Source organism: Rhizophagus irregularis, chromosome 16 (assembly GCF_026210795.1).
Source record: "Rhizophagus irregularis chromosome 16, complete sequence".
In the NCBI taxonomy this organism is placed as follows: domain Eukaryota; kingdom Fungi; phylum Glomeromycota; class Glomeromycetes; order Glomerales; family Glomeraceae; genus Rhizophagus; species Rhizophagus irregularis.
In genome coordinates, this window is record NC_089444.1 from 2,897,593 (window position 1) to 2,925,297 (window position 27,705).

A 27,705-nucleotide genomic window follows, 5' to 3' on the forward strand; every position below is an offset into this window, starting at 1 on the left:
TCGTGTCACAATTTTGATAAAGGGATTATTTTTGTATGGCTGATGTGGCAACGTGATTCTATCATGGGATCAGACCTTACAGTATGACTTTATTGGTAAGTAAACCTACAACTAGGGTTGGATCGGTCCATGATCATCAATATAAGTTATATTTCTATAATTAAATACCCTTCAGGTGTTTTTATAGTTTATTTCTCATCAACATATTTCTGAGTCCACTGGAACTGTAACTGACCTATTGTACCACAGATTTTGGATTAGGTATACTAGATAACTATATGAGTTTGACCTGTAAAAGTGGAATTGATAATACTTATGTAGTAATTACTTCAGGAAGGTCACGTGATGACAGCGTTCGTGTTAATTATATTTATCTCAGCGACTTAGAATTCTTTTGAGGACAAATGACCTCCCGTTATATACCAAGGTTCAACGGCGTTTAATCCCTCTCTTATAAAAGCTGAAACCTACGCTATCTTACATTACTTCTTACCTGTCCTGACGTTACTATTTACACCCCGGATAATTATAGTTGAGGTCACATCCGACTATGTTTTAATCTTTATACATTATTTATCTTATAATTTTATTAAGTTAATATTATAAAATAATATAGAAAAAATGTTTCTTTTAAAGAAAAGAATCATTTGATACCAAAATTATTGATTAAAATTAGAGATAAAGTTGTGTAACAAGGCAAAATTTGGCAAAAAATTATACACTTTTTCACTATCAGTTTACATAGAAATTTTCAAAAAAATAAAAAACTACATTATTAAATATTACTTTTTAAATTACAAAGTTATAAATAGTAGGAAGGCACTATTTTATTAAAATTTTACATTTATATCTTTTAAAATAAATTAAGATGGCAATAATAAATTTTTAAAAATTCTTAACATAGGGGACATAACCTTGATTATAATTATCTGGGGTCCTACAAAACTTACTTCACACTGACGTATTTTAAAAATCAACAACCACAAAGCTTGGCGTGTAATTGACTCAATAGTTTAGAAAAAAGAATTATCAATCTCGTTCATCAAAGTCAAAGTACATTCTGGTGACCCTTTTAACTATTTGGTCGACGGACTAGCGAATGAAGCTCCTATCACCATCAACGTCCAGAAATTCCTGATACCCTCATGACTCCCATATAAGCGTCCTTAGGGCCTATTGACCATGCCTACGCAAATTTACACGTATGATAGTTTCCTCCACAACAAACCACTTCAAGCTATTCTCAATGACAAAGAAATCAACTGGTCCCTTACTAGGGATTGGCTTCATCAAAATCACACAGATGATCCCGTACAACAGCACACGACTCCTTTAAAACAGAATGTCTCAATCACATCCTCTCGTGTGGAGACATCCTATTAAAACACTATCCATCGCTCTGCCCGGATGAGGGTATTCCTTGTCCGATCAGTACAAATCACAAGGACACTAATTCCCACTTGGGATTTTGCAACCAACTACTCCCTTTCTTAAATCAAACCCTACGGGAACATCAAAAAATTTTAATTGACCTTATTACAGAATATAGTTCAGCGGAGCGTATTACATATTTCTTAAAGGAAGATGTTTTACAATCCGAACTCTTCTCTGAAGTGCAGAATCAATCTCATATTATTACTTACTTTTACATCAATTTATCCCACACAGCCTTACTTATTTTATCAATTCGTATACCAACAAGTATCAGTAAGACGTCATGTGACCATTAAACTTTATTACAAAATTACAAAAACTAAAGCAAGCAATATGGACCACGCCGAACGCTCGTCACGTGCCACCTGCGGACCGGAAACGCACCTTGTTCTCCAACCACCCAAATGTTAATAATTAGATACGAGAATCATCCACATCTGAATTGGCGACTGGCTGTTTGGACTTCTTTTTTGAATAATTTTTAATTATAGTATAGATTTTTATAATTACAATGTATTGTTTTTAGATTTTTTTTCTTTTTTCTCTTCATATTATAGGATTCCGGATTTTTATTTTATTTCTTCTAGTTCGTTTTACAGTTCTGGTTACTCCTTTATACAAAAGTAGGCAGGACGATTCTTTCGAGGGTTGGGTTATTATTTAGATAGGTGTAGTTTCGAGTCTCTTGTAGAGTACTCCGCTCCCATACTTGTAATGCCCCGTAACTGTCTTAATTTTTAAAATAAAATAAAATAATAATTTTTTTGAAGGCGCAAAATGTCTCGCCCTTTATGCACTATTAATATTTGTGCTACGCGAGGTGGTGTGGTAAGATTTTTTTTTTTAAAAAAAAAATTCAGGTGATGATTGCAAATCTAATGAGTAATGATTAATCGTTTAATGTAGTGATTAATAATATTAATTATTTTTTTATTAATTATAATAATTATCTGCTGTATTTCGTCATAACAAACCAACTATCAGGAGTATGTTTTATTATTAATCAAAAAAGTCAAAAAGTATAAAAGCTCTCAAACTTTCTCAAGACTTTTATTCTTTATAACTACTTTTTTTTAAAACTTATTTCTTCTCTGCTTCAAACTATCGCTTTCGCACTACTGGTTCAAGATATCAAAAATGTTTCAAACAAAATACGAATTCGAATATGCTAAAAGTCGCGATGATAATATTTTCAACGATGTAAAAAAAGAAATAATAACTGCAAAAACACCAGAAGGAAATGACTTTGATATTGTAACTGAACCTGGATATGGGGAAAGTAATTACTTATAACTTGTATTAGATATCTGAAATTCAATATGTATTTATGATTTCAGTATTCTGTATAATACATTGTTTCTTTATATGATTCTGCCATAATATTAGGAGCTACACTTATAATGTTTCAAGAGGAAGGAACTGCACACTATTCGGCAACCGAAAATCAAGAGTAAAAAATCATTTAATAAATTAAGATATAATTTATTTCTGTATAAATTTAATTTCTTTTTTTGATTTGCGTTAAAAAATTATCTAGCCAACAAATGCAAATACATGTTTCACAGCTTTCACTTGCTCCAACCACATCTAAAAACTCTAGCGAAGAACAAACTGGAGAAGATAAAATTGAAATTACCCAGGAACTGATTTCGTAAGTTAATTTAAATGTATTAATTATCTTATATTTCATTTTGTTTTTTTAATCTGCGTCCAATATTCTGACTTGTCTAGGCAACAAGAACAGCCACAGCTTATCGAAACGGAAGAATCTATGTTTGTAGAGTTTTGGCAAATGACCCAGGAACAAACTATTTCGTAAGTTATCATCATTAATCTTAACGTATTATGTATATTGACTATCTATTATATTATGTCTATAATTTCATTTGTTCTTTATACTATAGATATAGACAAAAGGGTATTTAAACTTTTATACCATACTATTATTTTTCTGTCTGGTTTACTAATGAGGAGATCCCAAAAACGTTGATTATTTAGAAAAAAATGTTGAAGAGAAACTATTTAAACAAGAAGACCAAAAAGAGGAAAGTGAGAGTGAGACTCAAGGGAAAAAAAATAAAATAGAAAGCAATAGAAATAATGATATAAATGGTATGTTAAAATAATTTATTTTGGATTATGATTCTGCTGTAACATTATTAAATCGATTTTATTATTCTTTTTTTAATAATAGCCAAATTAGATGCAATTTTAGAAAGGCTAAAAAAGTTAGATGAGTTAGAAAATAAATTAGATAAATTGGAAAGTAAATCAAACAAATTCCAAAAACAAACCAATGAAAGATTTAAACATATAGACAACAAGATTGACAAAATGCAGAAAGATAGTGGATATATCTTTGAAATGATTGCAAGATCTGAAATCTCGAAAAGATACGGACAACGCTATTCAGAGAAATTTTTGCTATTTGACACAAACGGAATTACCAGACTTTCATTGCCAAGTGCAATGTTAAAGCCCATAAATTCTATTATGAATTTGAAATATAGCAGTCAAGGTTATACGATAGAATTTTACAATAAAAAACTAGCTAAGCATATCTGGGTAAGTAGTTATTATTTATTGAGTATTTAATATTTATAGTAAAGATAATTTCATTATTGTAATAATAATTATTATTTCAGGACATAAAAGATGATCTTGTGGAACGAATTAAAGAAGTAAAATGCCACCCAAAAACGCATAATAAAAAAGGCTATCTTGCCCTTTGCGAAAGAGCAGAATATTTGCTTGATAAAGCTAAATGTAAGGAGTTTCTTTTATTTGAATTTTAAAGAGAAGAATTAAATTAAATTCTATTTTGTTTATTAGCGGCAGATGATACATTAGAATTCTTAATTCATCACTCCAATTTAGGAGTAATGATACTTACAGCTCATTTAATAAACTTCGAAGACTCTATTAAATTCAACCAGGTAAAAGAAATTGCAAAACTTTTTGAAGTTTTTTCATTATTTTTAGGACTAAATTGTTGAATTTTATTCCTTAGTCACCTTTTTTCGAAAATATAGAGATTGATGTTAGATGTAAAAATGAGTTGATTGATCAAGATACTATTACTATTGAGATTGGAGAGATAAAAAGCTCTATTGATGAAAAGTCGATATGCAAAGCATATCAACAATTGTATTTACGTTTAAAAATACTTTTTCATACATCTAAGATATTATTCCCAGAGAAAAAAATTATTTTAATAGGAAGACTATTTGTTGGTGGAAATGTTAACCAAATTCGAAATCACATCTGGGATAAATATCGGGAAGAACAGGGTATTAGTGATTTAATTAATATAATACCCACATTAATCTAAAGGTAAAGTAAATGGAAATTTAAAGCGGTTAAATATGAGTTATGTTAATAATTTTTTATATCCATTTCTTAGGAAGAAATTATGAGATCATTAAATGACATCATTCAAAGTGGAAAAGCAAGTTATTTATTGTTCTTGAGTTTTCATTTAAAGCAAATAATTTTTTTTCGAAATTTTATTTAAAAAATAGATTAGGTTTTTTATGTTGCTTCATGCTAATACATTGCTGATTACATGGGTGGAAGTATGAAATTATAATTATTAAGATATTAATTATTAGGTTAATGGATATTACAAAACGCGTTATAATATGTTGGATCGATCGTTAGTAGAAATACAAAATTGAGTTAACCGATGCTTTAGGCAATGGGTTTTGAAAAATTTTCTAGATATTGTTGAAATTTAGCTAATAATCGTTAATTGTCTTCAAGACATTAGTCTCGCTAGCAAATTCTCATCGAAAATTAACAAAATTAGCTCTTGAAATTCTAAGGAAAAATTTATACATAAAGATTCATAATGACGAGAATATGAACAGATTTAAAAATTATTTTAGAGTATCTAAACCAGGGGAGTTAGTACAATTAGAAAATCGCTTAAAAGAAGTTCGTAATTTGAATAAATTTTTCTCTCGTGAAAGAAACAATCAAAAACAATTTAAGAGATTTGATAGTTTTAAAAGAGTATCCAAGAATTAATAAAAAATGTTGATAAAAGTTCTTTTTGCACCTTGCGATGCTTTTTTGATTACTGTTATCCACAAATCACATTCTAGTCTCAAAATTCTTTATATCTAGAGTTTAGTTTAGTGAGTTAACCTAGATTCGTCTTTGTGAAAAAGCCCATTTAAGATATCAGTTTGTTTTAACTAGATAGGTTTCTATGTTTCAGTAAACACCACCATTTCAAAAAAAAATTTTTACGAATTAATTTAGTAAAAACTTTGGAAGATGATCTCACACTACTCTGTAATAAAACCTTCATATCTAAGTTAACAACTTTGGTTGTGATCTCACATTTTCTGATTCCGTTTCACACTTTGTGAATAAAATTTTTAAGGTTGAAATTTGCCGTTAAATTTCCTTATAGACAAATTGTTTCTTAAAATCTTCTAAATTGAAATCTGTTCGACGCATAGAATTTTACAACACTCTTATAATGCGGAATTCACGTGACATTCTGTTGTTACTATTTTTTTATTGAAAAAGTTGCCATAGTATTTACCCGTTATACCTCGCCTAAAACTCTCCCCAAGTGTGGATATTTTACACTCCATGCCTAATAAATAGTGAAGTTTCTTTACACAATATACACAAAATTTTTTTTACCAATATCAACAATTACTTTTCCTCCATCGTAAAATTCTTTCTGAAAAATTTCACGTGACCAAACCTAATAGGTCAAGTTACAAGATCTACGAAATTTGACACTCAAAGAAAGATGTACTAAAAAACTCTCACCGCTAATCCTCAAAATTTGTAAAATGGCGCAGCAGAAATTTTAAAACTTCTAGTGTTCTCGTAATACTTCACTTAAAACCCAAATCAAGTGCGAATAAAAAACACTCCAAACCTAATAGTATATACGTATGGTTAAGGTTTCGGCCTTAAAAAGAATTATACAGCTGTTTTTCAGTGAAGTTTATCGAACACCCTTTTTTATATATTATAGATAACAAACAACTACCTGATTTTTTCAGCGTAACCATAGTCTACCCACTATAAACTTTTTTTTTGGTTATTTTTCACTTCTTTATTTCATAATATTTCATATATAACAATATGTCTTTTTCAAAACCTATCGTCTTTTCTCCGTCAAAAAATTCTTTTGAATAAATTGCACGTGACGAAAACAAACACCGGTTACAACAATCAAACAATCAAAGAAGCTTCCTTTTTGAGCTAGCCGATCAGAACACCAACACCAACGAAATTCATTTAAAGATACACACAAATGATATCGCATGAAAAGTACTCCTATTCCAAGAGTAAATTTCCCAATCACAAATACCAAATTAGCACAATGCTCAGACACTTTTTTTCCTTACAAAGAGTTTTGTCTCGACGAATTCAACAAAAATATTTTATACAAAGAGTCGCTAATATTAAATCACATGCAGATAAAGACGCTCAAAGAAATATTACAACTAGAACATTTTTTAATTTTCTTACAAACGTTATCGATTTTATTTTGGTATTTATGTGACTTATGACAAACCTGGATGGATAAAGAAAAATGGAGCTCACTCTAAAACAGACACCTTAGATGAAATAGTCTTTGAAGAATTTAACCCCAAAAAGACAGGATGCCTAGTCCTTTTATCATGTCACACAACAGACGCGCTTGCATCATACACCAAAATTTAATCTTCGCGCACCAAGTTTTCACTAACTTGGAAAATAAATCGAACAATCAAAACGTTCCTCCTAACGAAAACGATAAGAAATTTCACACAAAATATATAGGGCTTGGCGTTATAATCAAGATAAAGAGGTCTTCTCTTGCAGATTAGACATCTTACACCATTAAATATCAGGCCAATGGTCAATGTTTCATTACCGGTAACGGTAGTCGATATATGTACAAAAAATCAATTAACTTTATACACACCCCTAATGCTTTGCAGCGCACGCGGCGAAAGCAGACTAAACGATTTGAACAACACTGTAGAAGAATTTTTAAACCTAACAAACCAAACGCCCCGATCACTGACGAATATAAACTCCTTGCTGCAAGGAGACGTAATTTTTTATTTGTTGAATCACAAACCGTCACCAAAATGATTAAACGCCTCAAATCCTCAATATCGGAAAAGGCTATTATACCAGCTGTTGAAGATTATGACTTTCCGGCATTTTTCTTTAATTTTACCCTACGCGCACAAAATTATATTAAAAACAATTACCTATATCCACCTCTTTATCTATCTATCACCCTAGTCCAGAATTACTGGACAATTCAGCTTCTTCATCAACGGGTGCTACAGTTACACCATTCAACCATCTTCCTCCTCCAAGTATTCATGTTCCTGAGGTACGTCATCAATTTATACCTAACAGGCCAATATACTCTAACAAAGAAGGGAACTTTTACTCTAGGATCACCACAATGGTTTCAACATTTACGAGATAAAACCAAGGATCATGTGAAAAAAATTTTAACAAAAAAAGAACGCAAAGAACGAAAAGCATGTATAAATACGTGAGCGTGAGATCACTCATGAAAATCAATGACACTAAACGCTATAAACCACGGGACGAGTGTGAAGATACTCGATCATCGCACCTGTACTACAGATGCGCTTACGCTTCATAATAACAATTTTCATGGACGTATATCCAATAGTTGTCAAACCTGATAAACGAGAAAAATTAGAAGAAATTGTTACAAACCGCAAATCCTTACGACGATTATGGACGATCATAGATGGAATGATCGGTATCCTGAATCGGATACATCGGACGAAACACGCGAATTAGAGAAATGACCTAACAAACGTACAACAAAAACTAACACTAATCTTGATTTATTTGGTCCACACAAAGACAAAAAGTTACGTCCCACGCCGGTCGAAGGTCGTGTTTATTAGGATAATTTTTTTTTTCTTTATTTTATTTTATTTTAGGAGTCATTTATATTTTTTCTAGTTGTAGATAACTTTTACTACACCATTCATAATCTATACAATTCAGAATAGAGTAAATCATTCCACCTCTAACAGTATTTACAGGTGGCGACTTTTTAGTCGAAAGAAAATACGGATCACTTATAGCTTACTGAAGCTTGATAATATTATACGCGCCTTCAAAACATATGTATAATTAGTTTTTTTTTTTTCTTTTATATCAGTTTGTTCCTTTTAGTTTAGCTTTTTATATTATACTGTTTCTTACTAGTCTTAGTACTTAACAGGCGGTGCTCTCCGATTCAAGTTACGTGGGTGTAAGTGTTTGCAATGTTGCTCTAATTTTTCATTAGGAAATAGTTTAGACTCCTATTGTACTCCTGCTTGACAGAGATAAATAAAATAAATAAATATTTGACTCAAGAAGTTTCTTTTTGGGTTAGCAGGTCGTCAATCTATACAATTCGTTATCCACGAGTCAACTTTCCACACTTTTTTTCCCTACAAAAAGTTCTACCTCGACGTATTCGACAAAAATATTTTGATCTTATCCGCTCCAAATTATTGGACCGCATCCACATTATTAAATCACCTGCTCTCAGTCAAACGAAAAAAAATATTTCAACAAAAGCTTTTTTTAATTTTTCTTATAAACGTTATCGGTTTTATTTTGGAATCTTTGTTCTGTGCCTCGTCACTTACGAAAACTGAGTTGGTTTCAAGAAATAACTGTACCTGCAGGAAAAAATTGCTCATCCAAAAATCATATGTTCCTTTTACGGTTCTGTCGAATCAGAAATGTTGTAAATCTCTAGTCCGTTTATCATGTTTTACGACCGATGCGCTTGCGTCTTACACCAAAAGACATTCTGGAAGAAAATCTTCAACAATATTAAAAAGAACATTACTACTGAACCGAAGGTTCCACTTAACAACAAAATCCTACACGCCAATAAATTGTTCAGCAATTGGCATTCACGCAAACAGAAACTGGTTTATTCTCGCCGTTTAGGTATTTACATACCAATCTAATGGTATTAAACATATTCTTACGAAAGGTAGTCGATATATGTACAAGAAGAAATTCTCAGACCTTTAACATACTCCTAGTATCAAACCAGGTAAACGCCAAAAACAACAAAAAAAATTTCAACGCCATTGGCGTTAGGTTTTCAAGTCCGAAAGATTCTTTGATGCCTACAAGCTTAGAAGATAAGTTTCTTACTGTCAGAAAGCATCGCTTTCTCTTTTTAAAATCACAATACATCCTTAAGCTGATCAAACATCTTAAGTATCTCAAAAAGGATGTCTTAGTGGATACCGTTCCTGTTACCTATCTTTAGTTTCAAAGCAAAAACACGTAAACGCATCAAAAAATATCCTACGGATACTGATAATGGGCCTACGGGCGATAAATCTACTCCTTGACCGACCGAACCCACTTCTAGTTCGGTGAGCGACTCAATGACAATATTGCGATCTTCGTTCAGATACGTCTGACAACACAAAGGAAATTGAACGACGCCCTAACAATCGAAATGTTAACGTTAACAACAATTTGGACTCTCATAAAACGCTACATCAAGAGAAAAAATCGTATCTGATGACAGGTTATTTAGATGACTCCTTGGCCGCCGGACCATCTAACACTAAATAATTTGTTTTTTTTTACTTTTCTTTGAGTCTTTATCCCTTTTGCACAAGTAGATCACCATTACTACAAATTTAGAATAGTGTGAACGACTTCGCCTCTGGCAGTATCAACAGGCGGCAACTTATGTTGAAGGATCTTTTTGATTCCATCCCGCAGTCTTTTATATATCTTTTTATCGAAGGGTGAGCCTGATTTGTTTGTTTTGGTTAGGTATTATAGCTCAATTTTTAATAGTCAGTATAGTCGGACTTGTGCCGTTCCTATCTGTGAAATAGATTGACTAGAATAATAAACGCTCTTCTTAAAGTAAAATAAAGTAAATAAAATAAACATTGGGATCGATGTTTATGAACAGTGAGACATTTTCAAAAATGAAACACTTTCATTCTCTAAATACCCAAATTATGACATAACCATTAATACTTTTATTATCCACTTACTATGTTCCATAGCATTAGTTAATCAGTTCATGGAATAAATATTTCTAGCGTACGTATTATAAAAATATACGAAATTTATCACCCTTAAAAAAATATTAGACGATGATTTAATTGATTTTATGAAATCACTCATATGATATATAATATTAAGCTGATTTGTATTATATATGTCCTATGTAAGCATTAGGCATTTTTACATATGTTATTGATCACTTTATTATAAAATAATCAATGAGATACATGAAAAGACTTAAAAGTCCAGTCGCTTACGTCAGACATAACCAACAACAATTACTTTCCCTTGTATAATGATGGGGGCTGGTATAAATCATAATGCAGCTATCATAAAGATAGCAAATAAAGAACGTGTAGTCAATTAATTAACTTTTAATAATTTAATAAAGCAATATATTATTGCATCACTGGAATACTTTTTGGTAATATTTTAATTATTTCGCACAGTTATAGAATTATAGGGAGTGAGATTTAAAATTTTTCTTGTATACATAATGTACAGTACGTTTTATTCCCTATTCTCTTTTATAACTGTGAATAACTGATGTTAATAAAAATATTATTTAATAAACTGTAGAAAGTTTAATTAATTAAAAAGATCAATCAAATTATATTTAATATAATGTTTGATCTCTGAAACTTAATAATGTCAATATACAATACAAATAATTAGACTCTTTCGAAGCATTTATGTGATTTTTGATCATAGTCACTCATAGTTTTAAAATAAAATTCTAAATTGAATTTATTCTCAAAATTTTCCTTTTGATGTCGAAAACTATCTAAAGGATGATTTCAATACTTTAATGAATACTTTACAACAATGTATCCCTTTTATTAATTTTTATAACTTAATTCAAAAGAGTTCATGGATAAAGCGTTGCCTTATAAAAGAATTTTGCCAAAGAAGATTTATTAAAATTTTATTTAAGTCTATCGGATCCTAATAACAAGTCAATTATTGATTCAAAATTATTACATATCAACATATCGAATTAATCTCGAAATGGATCAATAGATTAGAAATTATGGACAAGTAAAATTCTCCATATAAATTCCAATTATTATTTCGCGGATCTCGTGATGGACTTTCAGGAGAAAAATTTTATGATAATCAAAATCGTACGGTAACAGTTATTAAAGTGAAAGATGGTAGCGAAATTCTCGGGGGATATAATCAAGTTGAATGGAGGTCTGATGGTAGTTATGGCACTACTAAAGATAGCATTGTATTCTCTTTTAATAATGATGATAGAATTGAGAATTATATTTTAAGTCGTGTAATGAATGAATGTTATGCTACAGATTTTTAGTGTTTACTATATTGGGGGACGGGTCTTGATTTTGGTAGTTATTGTCGTAGTAAAAAAAATTTCTACGAAAAATCGATTAAAAAAACTGAAAATGAATTTACTGTGGAAGAATATGAAGTATTTCAAATTGTATTTCAAATTGTATAAGATAAAAAATTTTGTATAACTAATTGAATTTTGTTTGATTGAATATATAGCAATTTTGCCATTGATAAAGTTCAATTTTTAGGAATTAACTTTTTATTTAAAATTATTTTACCGGCTGGAACAGAATTTTATTTTGAAGATTTATAATGATTTTTCTTAAAATTCATATTTATCACGTTTCATATTCTTATCTTTTTTTATTTCTATTAAGTATTTTAAGACAAATTTTTTATTTTATAATTAGTGCATATATCATTTAAATACCTGTGTGAAAAATATTCATTTTAATAATTATTATAAAAAAAGTATAAATTAAAAATACTTTTGGAACTATTTTAGAAGTACAAATAAACCAAATTTATCCGTTCTATTAGATAAAAAAAAATGATATACTAAAAATAATTTGTATGATGATTATTAGACCAATTCAAAGGTTACGCAATAAAATACCTTGATTTTGTTACAAAAATCTAAACAAATCTTGAGAGAAGGAATAAACTATTAAATTCGTTTTACAAAATACAATTCTCGTTTATATTTGGCTGTACATATACGATGGTTTTTTTCTTCAATATACATAATTTTATACAATAGAAATAAATATTACCAATGATTCTATCGTATTTAATTGAAAAAATTAATACTGAAAAAATGTTGAGATAATATGTAGAAGTTTTCGTTAGTTATAAATGACTCTATATTAGTAAATAATTTTTGCCTAATTTTTGGTGAATAAATATTTATTAGCTAAACATTTAATATAATGAACGATGCAAAAATTCAAAATTACGCTGGATTATACAATTTGATTTCTCAAAGTTGTTAATTGACGCTTATTAATAAGTTAGTTATTTATCGTATTTTGTATTAAACTTTTTTATACTATATTTAAAATATCAATAAATTTATTTTTATTTAATGTTAAACTAAATAATAATATAAAACTGATAAAACTATTTTTTAAAAAAATATTATTATTAAAAAGAAAAAGTATAAATCTCTAATAAGTTTTAATAAAAACCAACATTCATATATCAAAATCAAGTTCATGTGTAATATATCCTATATTTTTATTTAAAGAAATTAGGTTAAGATAATAAAATTTTTAAAAGTATAATAATCACTTACTTTCATTATCAAAGCATTGTTCAGAATTTATATCTATGTCCAATTCAAATTCTTGCGTAGTATAATCTAAATAAATGAAAACGAAAAATAATTAAATTTAAGCACAAATTATTTTTATTACAAATACGCGAAATATTTTACCATTATTTTCATTTTCGATTAATTTAACCTTTTTAATAAATTTACCTGGAAATTTTAAATTAGTAAATATTGAATTCATTCACATTTATATATAAATTTTGGCTTTTATCATACCTTCATTAAAACTGTTTTCGATTTGAGTGTCGTCAAACTTTCTTTTATCTTAAAAAATAAACTTATTAATATTACTTAAAATTATATTAGTTATTAACCCTTAAATAAATAATTACTATTAAAAGATATATCGTTTTTTTGATGATAATTAGATACTTCTAAATAGTAACGGAGTATAATTATTAATTTTTTATCAAAATTAAATATTCAATATTGTTATATTTATCGATTTTTGCAGTTATAGACTGGCTTCTTAAACTTCTTGTAGACATTGTAAACATTGCAGATTGAATCATACCACTCAAAGGTCTACTTCTATAAATAGCACCTGAATTATTTTTTGTTACAGGCCCAATATCTGACGACTGTATAATTTTAGTTACTGTTCCCCATTCACGCTTATGCATTTTATTAATTCTATCATAAATATCAGTAGCTACTGGTCTTTTATTAGGATCAGAATGCCAGCATTCTTTCATTAATTCAATATACCCTTTGGGCGCATTTGTAACAATTGGTGGTCTTAAACCATTACATATTTCTATTATAAGTTCCGCATCATGACTTCTATTCCAAAAAGGTCTTCTACTTGTCATAAATTCCCACATAATCATACCTAAACTATATATGTCTGATTCTTTGGTATACTTTTTTCCTTTAAAAGTCTCTGGATCCATATAAGGAATGATACCATAATTCTCTTTGTTATTATCATCATCTGTAATTTCAGTTGCAGATTTACTTAATCCAAAATCACCTAAATATACAAAATACCCATCATGAAAAAAGATATTTCCACTATGAAAATCTCTGTGTAAAATATTTACACTATGTATATTGACAAGACCAATTACTATTTGTGCTATATTACTCAACTTTGTCCTCCAATCAATACTATAAAAATCATTAGTTATATAGTTTGTCAAATCACCTAATTCATAATGTGGCATAATAATCATGATATCTTTGGTAACGGGATCTTGGGTAATCCCAAAATATTTACTAACATTATTTTGATATTTATATATTGTATATTTTTCTCTTTTACGCCCCCCTTTTCCAATTTAAAGAAAATTCATAAAATATCTTGAGCTAAAATAAAAAGTTTATTAATTACTTAACTCAAATTTAAGTTAATAAATAATTATAATCACCTCATTCAACTCCTTAGATGTAATGCCTTTAGAATTATTAAGCTTTTTAAGAACGACTTTATGATCTTTATATTTATTTTTTACATTATTCCAACTATGCATTTCTGGACCATCAATCCAAGTAGCCTTATAAATTTTACTAAAACCTCCTTCAGCAATGAATTCTACATTTTTGAATTGATCATAAGGTACAAACGCCATTTTTCCAGCTAATTTATTGCCACTAATTAATGTATGCTTAATAAAATCATCAATAACTTTGTTCTCACTTGGTATATATACTGATTTCGCTTTATAACAAACCTGACAAATCTGATGATTTTCATCTAAACGTTTCCTTTTTTGGTTACATTCGCTGCATAATATTGTCATTTTACGTTTACGATTTCGTTTAATTGTAGTTTGTTGTGGCAGGCCTAAAAATGTGTTGTCTGATAATAAAAAATCAATTTTTAGTTTATGATTTGTTAATTGATCCATCGGTTAATTTTTTTTAAAAGAAAAAATTCTCTTTTGCTTGAGACAAAAAAGCCTAAATATATATATTGTTTTCTAAGCAAGGAGTTTTTAATCCGAATTCAGAAAATTCCATAATAATATAATCCGTAGAAGTTTCTAATTATAATAATCGTACTAATAACTAATTTAGAACTGTAAACATGGAAAAGATTTTTCGAATGACTTTTAACAAGAATACCAGCAAAGAATTCTATAAATGCGGTGGCACATTGAATAGATCACACTGTAAGTCAGGTACAACGTGACATAATTTCGGAATAACTCTTACTATTTAATACGTAGCACGACTTTCGTAATAACCCATTTCTTTACAATGTAAAAGATAGTGTCAAATAGGCATAATCACCGTAATGTTAATTCTCAGTTTTTAGGAACTGTAAATTTCAATTTACTAAAAATTTACAATTTTTATTTAACTTTGTAGTATATAGCGATAGTCTTCGAGGAATTATTAATAAAATATAGTGTACAGTATAAATTAAAGAGCATATGTAAGGCAACTTTTTTTTTTTGATCATTTACCAATTCTGAACCAATATAAGAAGAGTAATTATTAAAGCATTTTTTTTTTATATTTTCAACCTAATATACTGACAGTTTGAACTAATAAAACAAGCCTTCAAGTCAATTTATTTTACAATTTATGACAAAAATTAAATATATATTTTTTTTTTTTTACTTAAAATTTGAAGATTATTTTAAGTCATCTTTATTCATAAAGAATTCTCGTTCTATCTTATCTGATAAAAAACATGTCAGATTTGGCCAAATTAAATTTTTTTTTCAAATCGTCACAATACTAGGAATAAAACATTTTATTTTGGTTTGTTTTTTATTTTATTCTGAGAAAAGTGGTTGGTTTGATTAATTTTGTTGTAGACCATAAGAACGGATGTTTAGATGTTGCACAAATTTTATTGTTGTTTACTTCATCACGTGCCGGACGGACAGCTAACATTTTGTGTAGTCCTTCGGACGTCATTATTAAAGCAACAAACTTTGGTAACTATTGCAAGTTTAAATAAAATCAAAAAGAGTGCGAGCCAACAAAAATTTCACAATTTCATAAATTGTCTGAACGAGTTTTGCCTTATTTTTTTAAATTCATTTATCAATTATTAAAATCAATGAAATAATCAGAAAGTTAGCGTCTAAGCATAGCTTATTGCTAAACAAGTTGCCTTAGTCCCTGACAGGACATTCTAAACTGTTATATGTGAGGCAATAAATTGTAATTAGAAACAGGAGTTGTAATTGAACATTTATTGTTATAAATAATACTAATAAATAACTAACTATACTGTACATTGTATTAAGAAATGTCAAATTTTGTATTTATAAAACTAAAATCAAAATGATAATATAATTTATTATACTATTTTCTGATATTCTATTAGTGACATATGCTTGTCCTGTGAATAGTAAATTCAATGATACTATAGCATATGATATTGTTAATGTTTGAGGCGCCTTGAGCTTTACATACTGTATATTGTATAATTGTTGATTTTTAGTTTGATTTCTAACAAAAAAAATATGATCTAATTATTTGTTATTAAAATCATTCAAAAAAAATCTTTTATTTTAGTTCAACTTTGAAATAAAAAGATATTATTGACAAAAAAAAATCTTAAAATAATTATTATTTATCATTATTAATTTTGCAAAAAAAAATCTGTTATTTAATAAAAAGAATCTGTTTTATTATACTCTTATTAATTATTAAAAATATTAAAAAAAAATCTCTTCACAAAGGTATTTTTTGATTGAAAATTTTTTAATTTACACGGGTGTGTTCATACACGTATCACGTGACTTTATTAAAAAGTTATGTAAAAAAAAATTTTAATAAATATAATTTTAAAAGGAACATGCAGTATGTGTATTTTTGTCTGTTCTGCAAGTTTACTTAAAGCATCAAAGTTGATTTTGAATGTCAATTTTGATTTATTTAACTAATTCTTTTTTTTCCTGTTTTCGTTAAATTTAATTCTGCCCAACATTAAGTGATCAGCATAGAAAATTTACTTTTTGGAAGCTCGTGTTCGAACACCCCGTGTACAAATAGAAATCGCTTTTTTTATTTTTTAGTTTTTTTAGATTAATTTTATATATAAACCAATCACCAGTTTTAAATTAACATTTACGATTTAATGTGATAAGAAATTTTATAGTTAATGCTTTTTTTTTAAACAGCAAATATATTTTTTAATTTTAAACAAAAATAAAGGCCATTGTTTAATATTTATACCCCCCAATTTTGTTATTCATACCCCATGGCCAGAATTAAGGAAAATTTGGCCGAGCGATATCACGTGTCAGTGCATAATGTTGGCCAGAAGGGTACAAATAACAAAAATGGGGATAAAATAACTATCGCCAAAATAAAATATTTTTATAATTCCAATTTAACTAAACCAAAAAAAGAAATGAATTATCAGAATTAGTAAATCCATATCAATCACCGCGCATGTAATATGCAAATCATTTTCATATTAAAAAAATTCGTGTAACCATATTTGAGTCACTTCATTTTATGATAAACTATGAGGCGCCATGCTGTTCAAAAGTCTGGGGTTTAAACCCCAGATCAAATCCCAGATTTATCCGGGGTGAAAATGGATTAATCCATATTTCATCCCAGATTTTCCTATATTTCACCCCGGATTTGATCCATATTTTATCCTGGATCTGATCCATATTTTATCCCGGATCTGATCCACATTTTACCCCAGATTAATTCCTTAAATTTCACCAAAAATTATATCACACCCAATTGTCAAACCCCGGATTAATCCATATTTCATCCCAGATTTGATCCATATTTTATCCCGGATTTGATCTATATTTTATCCCGGATTTGATTCTATATTTTATCCCGGATTTGATTTATCCTAGATTCAATTTTATCCCAGATCTGATCTATATTTTATCCGGATTATATTTTATCCTTAGACTATATCACAGGTTTTAAGTCATGTGATCAGATTTTTTTGTTTATGAGATCATTTTAGAAACCTCTCTTATAACTTTAAAATAAAGTAAAATTTCTATTAAAGTTTACATGAGATGTTTTGAATAGAGATAAAGATGACCCTGAAATTAGATTTTCCAAAATTCTGAACCCATAATCCGTAATTCCAAACTTCTGAAATCTGAAATTCCAGCCAAAATTGAAATTAAATATGTAAATTCAGCTGGAATTATGCACTTAATTCCAGCAGGAACTATTGAATTTCGATTTTGGCTGGAATTACGGGTTAATTAATTTTAATTATGAATTAATTTTGGCAGAATTTCAGATTTCAGATTTTTGTTAAATTAATTTCAAATTTCAGGGCTATCCTTAAATATAGAGATTACATGATTTTAAATTATTACCAGATGTCATACCCTTTACGCTTAATTTCAGCCAAGTTTCCAAGTTTGTAATGCTGGTTCCATTCTCACATTATATCATATAACTGAAATTTTAGGTAAGTTTTCAAAAAATATTTTTCAAAAATAAAATAATTTTTTAATTATTTTTTTTTCATTTTTATAGGAACTGACATTACACTTATTGAAATTTAGTTCCAATAAAATTGGAAAATTATACATAAGGTTATATGACTTTTTAAAAGGAAAATTTTCATATCAATCATTTGGTATTATTTATTTTATTTCTCTTATCTAACAATTTTATAATTGGAAGGCAAAAAAAAAACCAAGCCCTTTAGATAAATATAAACAATAAATATTTTTAGATTATATAGGGGAGAAAATTTGTTGGTATTATTGAAAAAATATTTAGTATTATAATAATCATATATATAATTCATATTTAAAGTTTAAACATCCTATATATAAATAGAAACTTTATTATAAAAAATTTTTTTAAATTTTATTTTCAGAATTTTTCTATTACTGGAGATGATAATCACCAGGTGACTGAAATTTATTCAGTGCAATACCTCTATAATAGGTATCTCTTGTATTTTATATGATGATCTAATAATTAGAATTTTATAAAATTTTATCATTAAATAGTTTTTAATAAAATAAATTGATTAAGTAAATAAAAAATTTTCTCAATTTTTTTACTTATATAATATAAAAATTATGATAAATTTGATTGGCTAAAATTATATAATATTGAAATTTATATATTTAGTAATCATAATTCTGGCTAAATTTATAATGCTAACTAGAGTTAAGATTAATTATTAAGGTTTTTTTTAAAAATTTTTAAAAAGAGCAGCGTAAGGAGAATTTAATTTTATTGGTTGATTGGCAAGAATTCTAACTGGCTAAAATTAATAATTGACTTCGTAATGTTGGATTTATATCACCAGGATAAAATCAAATATAGATAAAATCAAATCCGGGATAAAATATAAATCAGATCCAGGATAAAATATGGATTAATCCGGGGTAAAATATGGATTAAATCTGGGATGAAATATGGATTAATCCGGGGTTTGACAATTGGGTGTGATGTAATTTTTGGTGAAATTTAAGGAATTAATCTGGGGTAAAATGTGGATCAGATCCGGGATAAAATATGGATCAGATCCGGGATAAAATATGGATCAAATCCGGAGTGAAATATAGGAAAATCTGGGATGAAATATGGATTAATCCATTTTCACCCCGGATAAATCTGGGATTTGATCTGGGGTTTAAACCCCAGACTTTTGATCAGTATGGCGCTTCATAATAAACTGTCAATTTTAATATGTAACTCCCATACAAATTAAGTAATTTGATAGAACATCATGTGCTTTACTAGTCTCTGAAGTTAATTTTCCATTTTTGAAATTTTTTTTTCTCTTCGCATATACAAGAAGTTTACGTTAAAAAATGAACTTTTTTTGAGATCCTTTTAAAAGTTTGGACAAATATATAGTTTTAATAGCAAAAATATATGTATTTTGCAAGAGAAAAAAGATTTTCTAAGGGTTTAATGGTAGTTATTCGGGTAGTTTTTGTATAAACACAAAAAAATTGATTTTTTAATAAAAAAAAGAATTTTTACTTCAATAAATTTTAATGAGAATCCTTTAACTAATAATAAATATTTTATTTTTAGGTGTAACTTTTCAAAAGAAACAGCTTTTATTAAGTTAATAAGGTCGGTCACCCAATAAGAATTTTGTTTATTATTGAATTTATCAAATTTTCTCTATTTTTTAATATGAAATAATGATAAAATTTTATTTATTATAGGAAAAAAAGAAGGGAAGAGTATTATTAGATTTATTTTTGAATAATATATTTGTTTTAAATTAAAAAAAAACTACAAAATTTTCATTATTTTTAGTAAATCCACTTTTGTCCAATCATGTTTTAATATTAGATTCCTATTTATTTCATCACGAAATTTTTTTATTTTAATATTCAAATTGTTTTTTAAATTAGAAAATAGTTTGTTTTGTAATTAAAACCATTGAAATAATAAAGAATTTATAATACTATTATACAAATATAATGAAAAAAAGGGAAATTTTTCTTTATAGATTCTGGGTTTATTTGAAAATTTATTTGAGTTAATATTTTTTTTAGCTTTTTTTTTTGTTATAAAATTATATAAAATACTTTCTGTCTTAATTTGGAGTTTATATTATTTACTATATTTGACAAATTTCAAGTTTTTCTCATTATTCCTTATTTTTAGCAAATAAAATGTACCAACTTCTAGTTAAGATCCACCTTAAAAAACAAAAAGTATTTGAAGAAATTTATCAACACACTCTTAGATGTTGTCAAGAAGTATTATTTTCTATATTTAGTTTGAAAGTTATTTTATATAAATGTGATGTTACATTTGAACTGCATTTTTCAATTTTTATAAAATTTAGGCCGGCATTATAAAATTGGCCGGAATTAAGCAAAATTTGGCCAGAATTATGGATTCGAAAATCATCAATTTTAACCAATAAAATTTATTTTAGCCGATTTTGATCTACATACATAAGTCTATATAATTAATAACTATACGGCTATGGCGCGCCGACGTGGACAGATTGGTATTTTTTTAATACCAACTTCCACTATTTAAATAATACCAGCTCATGTATTTTAATATTACTGCAAGTGGCAGATTTTTGTCTAAAATGGCAATTTCTTTTTGCATTATTAGACAGATTCATATTTATTTATTACGAACTTTCTCTAATTAAATATTACCAACTCTTGTAATTTTAAAATTGGCAGATCTTTTTTTCTTCAATAGACAGATTTATATTTTTTATTATCCCCTTTTTTTATTAGCAGATCTTTTTTCTTTACCAGACAGATTTATATTTTTTATTATTAGCTCTGACGATCATTTTTATTTATTAGCAGATCTGCTAAATCTCACCGCAGGTGATTTCACCGGTCAAATTATAATTCCAGCCAAATTCAATTGTGTAACCTAATAAAAAAGTTTTTGATTTTTTTAGTTACAATGTGGTATAAATATTGCACTAATAGATCCGGAAGATACCCGTTTATAAGTAAATATGCAGTTAAATTTTGTGTATCCTCACTGAATAAATCACTTTACTTAAGAAATCTATTTCGTAATGGTCAAAAGTGGTCTATTTGACCTTAAAAGTGGCAAACGTGACCATCAGCTACCTTAATTGATGGTCAAAAGTGGTCTATTTGACCCTAAAAAGTGGTCATATAGCACATAGGAATTTTTCGAAAATTTCTGTTTGGTTATACTAATAATTTGTAGTTAAAGGCGAGGGCATATTTGACCACTTTTAACCATCAATAAGGTCAAGTTTGACCACTTTTAAGGTCAAATAGACCACTTTTGACCATTACGAAATAGATTTCTTAAGTAAAGTGATTTATTCAGTGAGGCTACACAAAATTTAACTGCATATTTGATTAGAAACGGGCATCTTCCGAACTCATTGGTGCAATTTTTATACCACATTGTTACTAAAAAAGTCAAAACTTTTTATTAGGTTACACAATTAACTCTAGCTGGAATTATAATTTGGCCGGAATAAAATCACCTGCGGTAAGGATCACCTGCAATGAGATTTAGCGAATAAAAATGATCGTCAGAGCTAATAATAAAAAAATACAAATCTGTCTATTAAAGAAAAAAGATCTTCTAATGAAAAAAGGAGGCAATAAAAAAATATGAATCTGTCTATTAAAGAAAAAAGATCTACTAATTTTAAAATTACAAGAGTTGGTAATATTTAATTAGAGAAATTTGGTATTAAACAAATACAAATCTGTCTAATAATATAAAAAGGAATTGCCATTTTAGGCAAATTCAGTAATTTTAAAATACAAGTGCTAGTATTATTTTAAATAGCAGGAGTTGGTATTAATAAAATACCAATCTGTCCACATCGGCGCGCCATATACGGCACCATAATTTTTAATATGGCTATCATAATAAGAAAAATTTGCCCTTAAATTTTATTACATGCGCAGTGATTGATATAATTACTTTAATTATGTGATAATTTTTTTCGTTAATAAAAAATTTTTATTATTTAATTTTGCAAACAAATAAAAGATAGAGATTTTTTTAAATACTATGGTGTCAAGGAAACGCAATTCAATTTTGGCAAATTACGATTTTCTATTTAAATTCTACATGATAGGTAAGATAAATACTAAGTAAAATGTTCAACTAAATCTAGTAAGTATCATGTAATTAAAAAGTTGTGGATTTTTTTTTTTAAACTTTTACAAGAAATGATGAAATAATATTATCTATAAATTGTGGAATCATCCAGAAACGATTTGAAAAAAAAAAATTTTAATAATAAATGAAGAATTGTATGAATTAAAAATTACCTTTGGATAATAGGTGAGGTGAATATGTGTTGCTGATACCAGAAAGAGAACAATCTGTAAAAAGTTCATACTTTTCTTTCAGATCCCTAAGGTATTATATCTGCACCAAGATATTTATTTAACTGCTTAATTATGATTAAAACAATAATTTACATTAAATCATTCACGATTTTATTTATATGTCAGGTATTATGATGTTTACTAATAATTAAAGTATTAATCACTTGTAATTATTGTTTTGCATCTTAAAAATATCAAGCAATTGCTCAATTACAAACTGATTTATTTATGTAAATAAAAACTGAATTACATATACTCTATATTCAGTGTTGAGCAATAATTAACTATAATAACAAATAAATAAAAAATATAATTCCTTTATATTCCAAAAAATTATCAATAATATTTAAAATTATAATCTGGTTTGTTATCAGCGTTGGTAATAGAAAATGGAAGCTGGTGACTTATGATATGAAATATTAAAAGCAAGAAACAATACATGATATTAAATAAACTTTATGGAAGATGTAAAATGTTACAGTTAGTAAGATTTCTACATTTTAAGTTTTATACCATATTATTGTTAAAATAAAGATTTAATCTGAATGGACATAATCAATCAACAATGATTGCACAACTTATACATTCAGAATTATCATACTTAGGAAGATCCTTTGTAAAAGGATCAAGTAATCGAGATGTATAAATAGCTTCTGGATGTTGTTTGTTTTTCTTGAGAGAAGGGAGTGATTTTCTGTAAATTTCTGCCTCTTTAAATTGCTTTCTAATCTCAGTTGCATTTGAATCACCTTTTTTATATGAGTTATAAAAATTATAAAATGACTTAATCCCAACATTTATTTCAGTAACACTTGGTCTATTATTTGGATTTGAATCCCAACATCTTTTCATCAAGTCAATATAACATTTTGGTATTTCCAGCTCATTTATTTCAGGTCTTATTCCATCACATATCCCTAATGTTAGATGATGGTCATGTGCACAATTGTCAAAAGGTTGTTTTCCAGTTGCTGTGAAATACATAATCATACCAAAGCTATATATATCTGCTGCTTGAGTATATGGCATTCCTCTTAATACTTCAGGTGCCATATAAGGAATAACTCCATAAGTTTTTTCCTCACTTGTATTATTCACATCTTCACATAATCCCATATCTGATATAAATAACGATTTCCTATTAAGATTATTTAAGTTTTTTGTTAAAAACAATATATTTCCTGTATGAAAATCATGATGAACCTTCTGATTTTTATGAATTCCTTTAAGACCTTCAATGATACTAAGAAGTGTCTGTATTTTATTTCTCCAATCAAAATCTTTATAATTTATATCTATCCAATTATTATAACTTCCACCATCCGCATATTCAATAACTATAATATAATCATTTGTATTTGGATTTTGTGATACTCCATATACATTAAGAATATCATCCATTTTGTTAATTGAATATTCTCTAACCTAGTTTAATAAATAATAAATTTATTTTAATTGGAATGCTTTTTTTAACTAATAATTTTTAAGAAATTTCATACCTCACTTAAAAATTTATCAATCATATTTTGTGAATTATTTAAACACTTTAAAGCAACTTTTTTATTTGAAACTCTAGTACACATTTCTTCATCAACATCATATTTTATTGGACCATCTTTCCATATTGCTGAATAAACTGTAGCAAATCCACCTTTACCTATTTCTTTAATGTAATTAAATTGATCATATGGTATCCATTCAAATATTATATTAAAAGGAGAATTGATTTTTAATTGCATTTCTTGAATTAAATCATCAATTTTTTCATTTCCATTATTAATGGAAGTTGCAGTTATTAGACATTGTCTACACCATGAATGATCAGCATGACCATATTTTTCGCCACAATTTTTGCAATATGTTTTACCATATTCTGTACAATATTCATTTTCAAGAACCAAAATGTAATTCTTTTTTTTTGGATTTTGAGATATCCCATACATTTTGAAACTATTAGCATGTTCTTTAACCTGTTAAATTATAAAGATACATCACTAAAAAATTCAAAGAAAATTTAATTTAAATTAAAAATATTTTATACCTTCATACCTTATTTAAAAATTTTTGTGAATCATTGAAACACACTAAAGCAACCTCAGTTTCCTCATATTTCCATATTGCTGAATGTACTGTAACAAAATGTCCTTTGTCTATATTTCTAATTTTGTTAAACTGATTGTATGATATCCATTTAAATCTTGTATCACTTGGCTTGTTAATTTTTAATTGAATTAAACTATCAATTTTAACATCTCCACTTTTCCAGCACATAAAATTACATAGTTTACACCATTTATACTGGATGTCTGAATATATCTCATCACACATGCTACAATATTTTTCATTATCAAGAGCCAAAATATAGTCCTTGGTATCTGGATTTTGGGATATTCCATACAATACAAGAAACTTGTTATTTTTTGTTGAATATTTTTTAGCCTAAAAACATAAGTTAATATAGGTTAAAAATTACTAATAATAAATGTAATAATATTTATAGAAATTTATACCTCATTTATTAGAGAATCAACAGGATTTTGTAAGTTATGCAAACATTTTAAAGTAACATCTATATTTGAATATCTTTCATAATATGAAGTCCACTTATTTTTTTTGTATAATGGGCCATTCCTCCATATTGCTGAATATGTGGTTATAGAACTATTTTTACTTATTTCTTTAATTCTGTTAAACTGATTGTATGGTATCCATTCAAATGTTACATCATCATAGGGATTAATATTTAATTGCCTTTCTATAATGAAATTATCAATTTTTTCATTTCCACTTATCCAGTTTATAAGGTTCACAGTATTATCATTTTGAACTAAAATATAATAACCCGTGTCTGGATTTTGAGTTATTTCATACAATACAAGAAATTTGTCATTTTTTGTTGAATGTTTTTTAGCCTAAAATCACAAACAGAAAATTAGCATTATATTAAGGAATGTAATAATAAACGTAATAATATTTATAAAATTTTATACCTCATTTATTAGAGAATCAACAGGATTTTGCAAGTTATGCAAACATTTTAAAACTACTTCTTTATTTGAATCTCTTGAATAATATGATTTCCAGAAATGGTATAATGGGCCATTCCACCATATTGCTGAATATACAGTTATAGAACTATTTTTGCATATTTCTTTAATTTCATTAAACTGATTGTATGGTATCCATTCAAATATTACATCATTGTTGTGATTAGCTTTTAATTGCCTTTCTTGAATGAAATCATCAATTTTTTCATTTCCGCTAGTTCGGATAAGATGATTTTGAACTAAAATATAATCACTTGTATCTGGATTTTGAGATATTCCATACAATCTAAGAAACTTGTCTTTTTTTGTTGAATATTTTTTAGCTTAAAACCATAAATTGATATTAGTTAAAAAATTAATAATAAATTTAATAATATATATATAAAATTTATACCTCATTTATTAAAAAATCAACAGGATTTTGCAAGTTATGCAAACATTTTAAAGCTACCTCTTCATTTGAAATTCTTGTATATTTACCATTACATTTATGCAATATGCCATTCCTCCATATTGCTGAATATATAGTTATAGAACCACTTTTTCCTGTTTCTTTAATTTTATTAAACTGATTGTATGGTATCCACTCAAATATTGTGCCATCACAAAGATTAATATTTCTTTCTTGAATGAAATCATCAATTTTTTCATTTCCACTAGTTCGGATAAGGTAATTTTGAACTAAAATATAATCACTTGTATCTGGATTTTGAGATATTCCATACAATACAAAAAACTCATTAGTTTTTGTTGAATATTTTTTAGCCTAAAACCATAAATTAATATTAATTAAAAAATTAATAATAAATGTATATAATATTTGTTGAAATTTATACCTTATTTATTAGAGAATCAACAGGATTTTGCAAGTTATGCAAAATTTTTAAAGAAACTTCTTTATTTGGATCTCTTATATAATATGAAGTCCACTTATTTTTTTTGTATAATGGGCCATTCCTCCATATTGCTGAATATACAGTTATAGAACCATTTTTGTCTGTTTCTTTAATTTCGCTAAACTGATCGTATGGTATCCATTCGAATATTACATCATTATAATTTTTAGCTTTTAATTGTCTTTTTTGAATAAAACTATCAATTTTTGTATTTCCGCTAGTCCAATTTTTTAAATCTTTAATTTGGAACATTTTTTCAAAACTTAAAAAATTTTCGAACGAAAATTTATTTATAACTATTATGATCATCATATATGAAAATCATGCATAACAATGCATAGTAATTTAACAAATTATTTTTGTGCCAAGGGATTAGGTTTCATGCATAATAATACGAGCGTGGAAACCATTGTTTTAATATTTGGGTTAACAAATTTTTTTGTCAGACCCTTCTCGCGTATTTCACATAGGTAAAACTGCAATAACACTGTTGACCATTTATTATAATATTTTCAAAGGTAGCACAAAAAGTAAAAGTGCGCAACAATTTTTTGTAGAGCGAACTATCTTTTATGAATTGTAGAGTATAGTAGCTTGATATTTTTATAAGCAAATATAGAATTTATTTATTATTTAGGAATTATTTTATTTCAGGTAATACTAGAATTAATAGAGTAAAAATCCGAGAAAATAGTATTAAGCTATCTGTTATAATTAATCAATGTGTTTGACATTATGTTATACAGTATGTTAAGTTCATTTTTTTTCGTCAAGGAAGTCGTTTATTATTTCTTTTAAAAAATAAAATTAAAACGTTAATTAAAGCAAAACAAATGTGCAATCCAAAATAACGATCAACACGACACTAAACCCTTTTTTTTTTGAAAATG

The 27,705-nt window shown here is 27.3% G+C and overlaps 4 protein-coding genes across 4 annotated transcripts; 1 reads left to right on the top strand and 3 right to left on the bottom strand.

Moving 5' to 3' along the window:
* Positions 1-2,571: 2,571 nt before the first annotated feature.
* OCT59_008364 (uncharacterized protein) lies at positions 2,572-4,765 on the top strand (the record flags this gene model as incomplete). The annotated part of the gene is made up of 10 exons (XM_066142400.1): positions 2,572-2,713; positions 2,821-2,884; positions 2,972-3,085; positions 3,166-3,249; positions 3,339-3,352; positions 3,433-3,546; positions 3,629-3,999; positions 4,080-4,200; positions 4,267-4,370; positions 4,445-4,765. The coding sequence occupies 10 exons, from the start codon at positions 2,572-2,574 to the stop codon at positions 4,763-4,765; spliced, it is 1,449 nt and encodes a 482-aa protein (XP_065999285.1).
* An 8,221-nt stretch (positions 4,766-12,986) lies between these two features.
* OCT59_008365 (uncharacterized protein) lies at positions 12,987-13,749 on the bottom strand (the record flags this gene model as incomplete). The annotated part of the gene is made up of 5 exons (XM_066142401.1): positions 12,987-13,021; positions 13,088-13,153; positions 13,229-13,273; positions 13,343-13,390; positions 13,641-13,749. The coding sequence occupies 5 exons, from the start codon at positions 13,747-13,749 to the stop codon at positions 12,987-12,989; spliced, it is 303 nt and encodes a 100-aa protein (XP_065999286.1).
* A 726-nt stretch (positions 13,750-14,475) lies between these two features.
* On the bottom strand, positions 14,476-14,976 carry OCT59_008366 (uncharacterized protein; the record flags this gene model as incomplete). Its single annotated transcript, XM_066142402.1, has 1 exon — positions 14,476-14,976. The coding sequence occupies one exon, from the start codon at positions 14,974-14,976 to the stop codon at positions 14,476-14,478; it is 501 nt and encodes a 166-aa protein (XP_065999287.1).
* An 8,451-nt stretch (positions 14,977-23,427) lies between these two features.
* Positions 23,428-27,067, bottom strand: OCT59_008367 (uncharacterized protein; the record flags this gene model as incomplete). Its single annotated transcript, XM_066142403.1, has 9 exons — positions 23,428-23,621; positions 23,865-24,297; positions 24,372-24,842; positions 24,922-25,311; positions 25,383-25,513; positions 25,715-25,784; positions 25,863-26,242; positions 26,616-26,685; positions 26,756-27,067. The coding sequence occupies 9 exons, from the start codon at positions 27,065-27,067 to the stop codon at positions 23,428-23,430; spliced, it is 2,451 nt and encodes an 816-aa protein (XP_065999288.1).
* Positions 27,068-27,705: the final 638 nt, after the last annotated feature.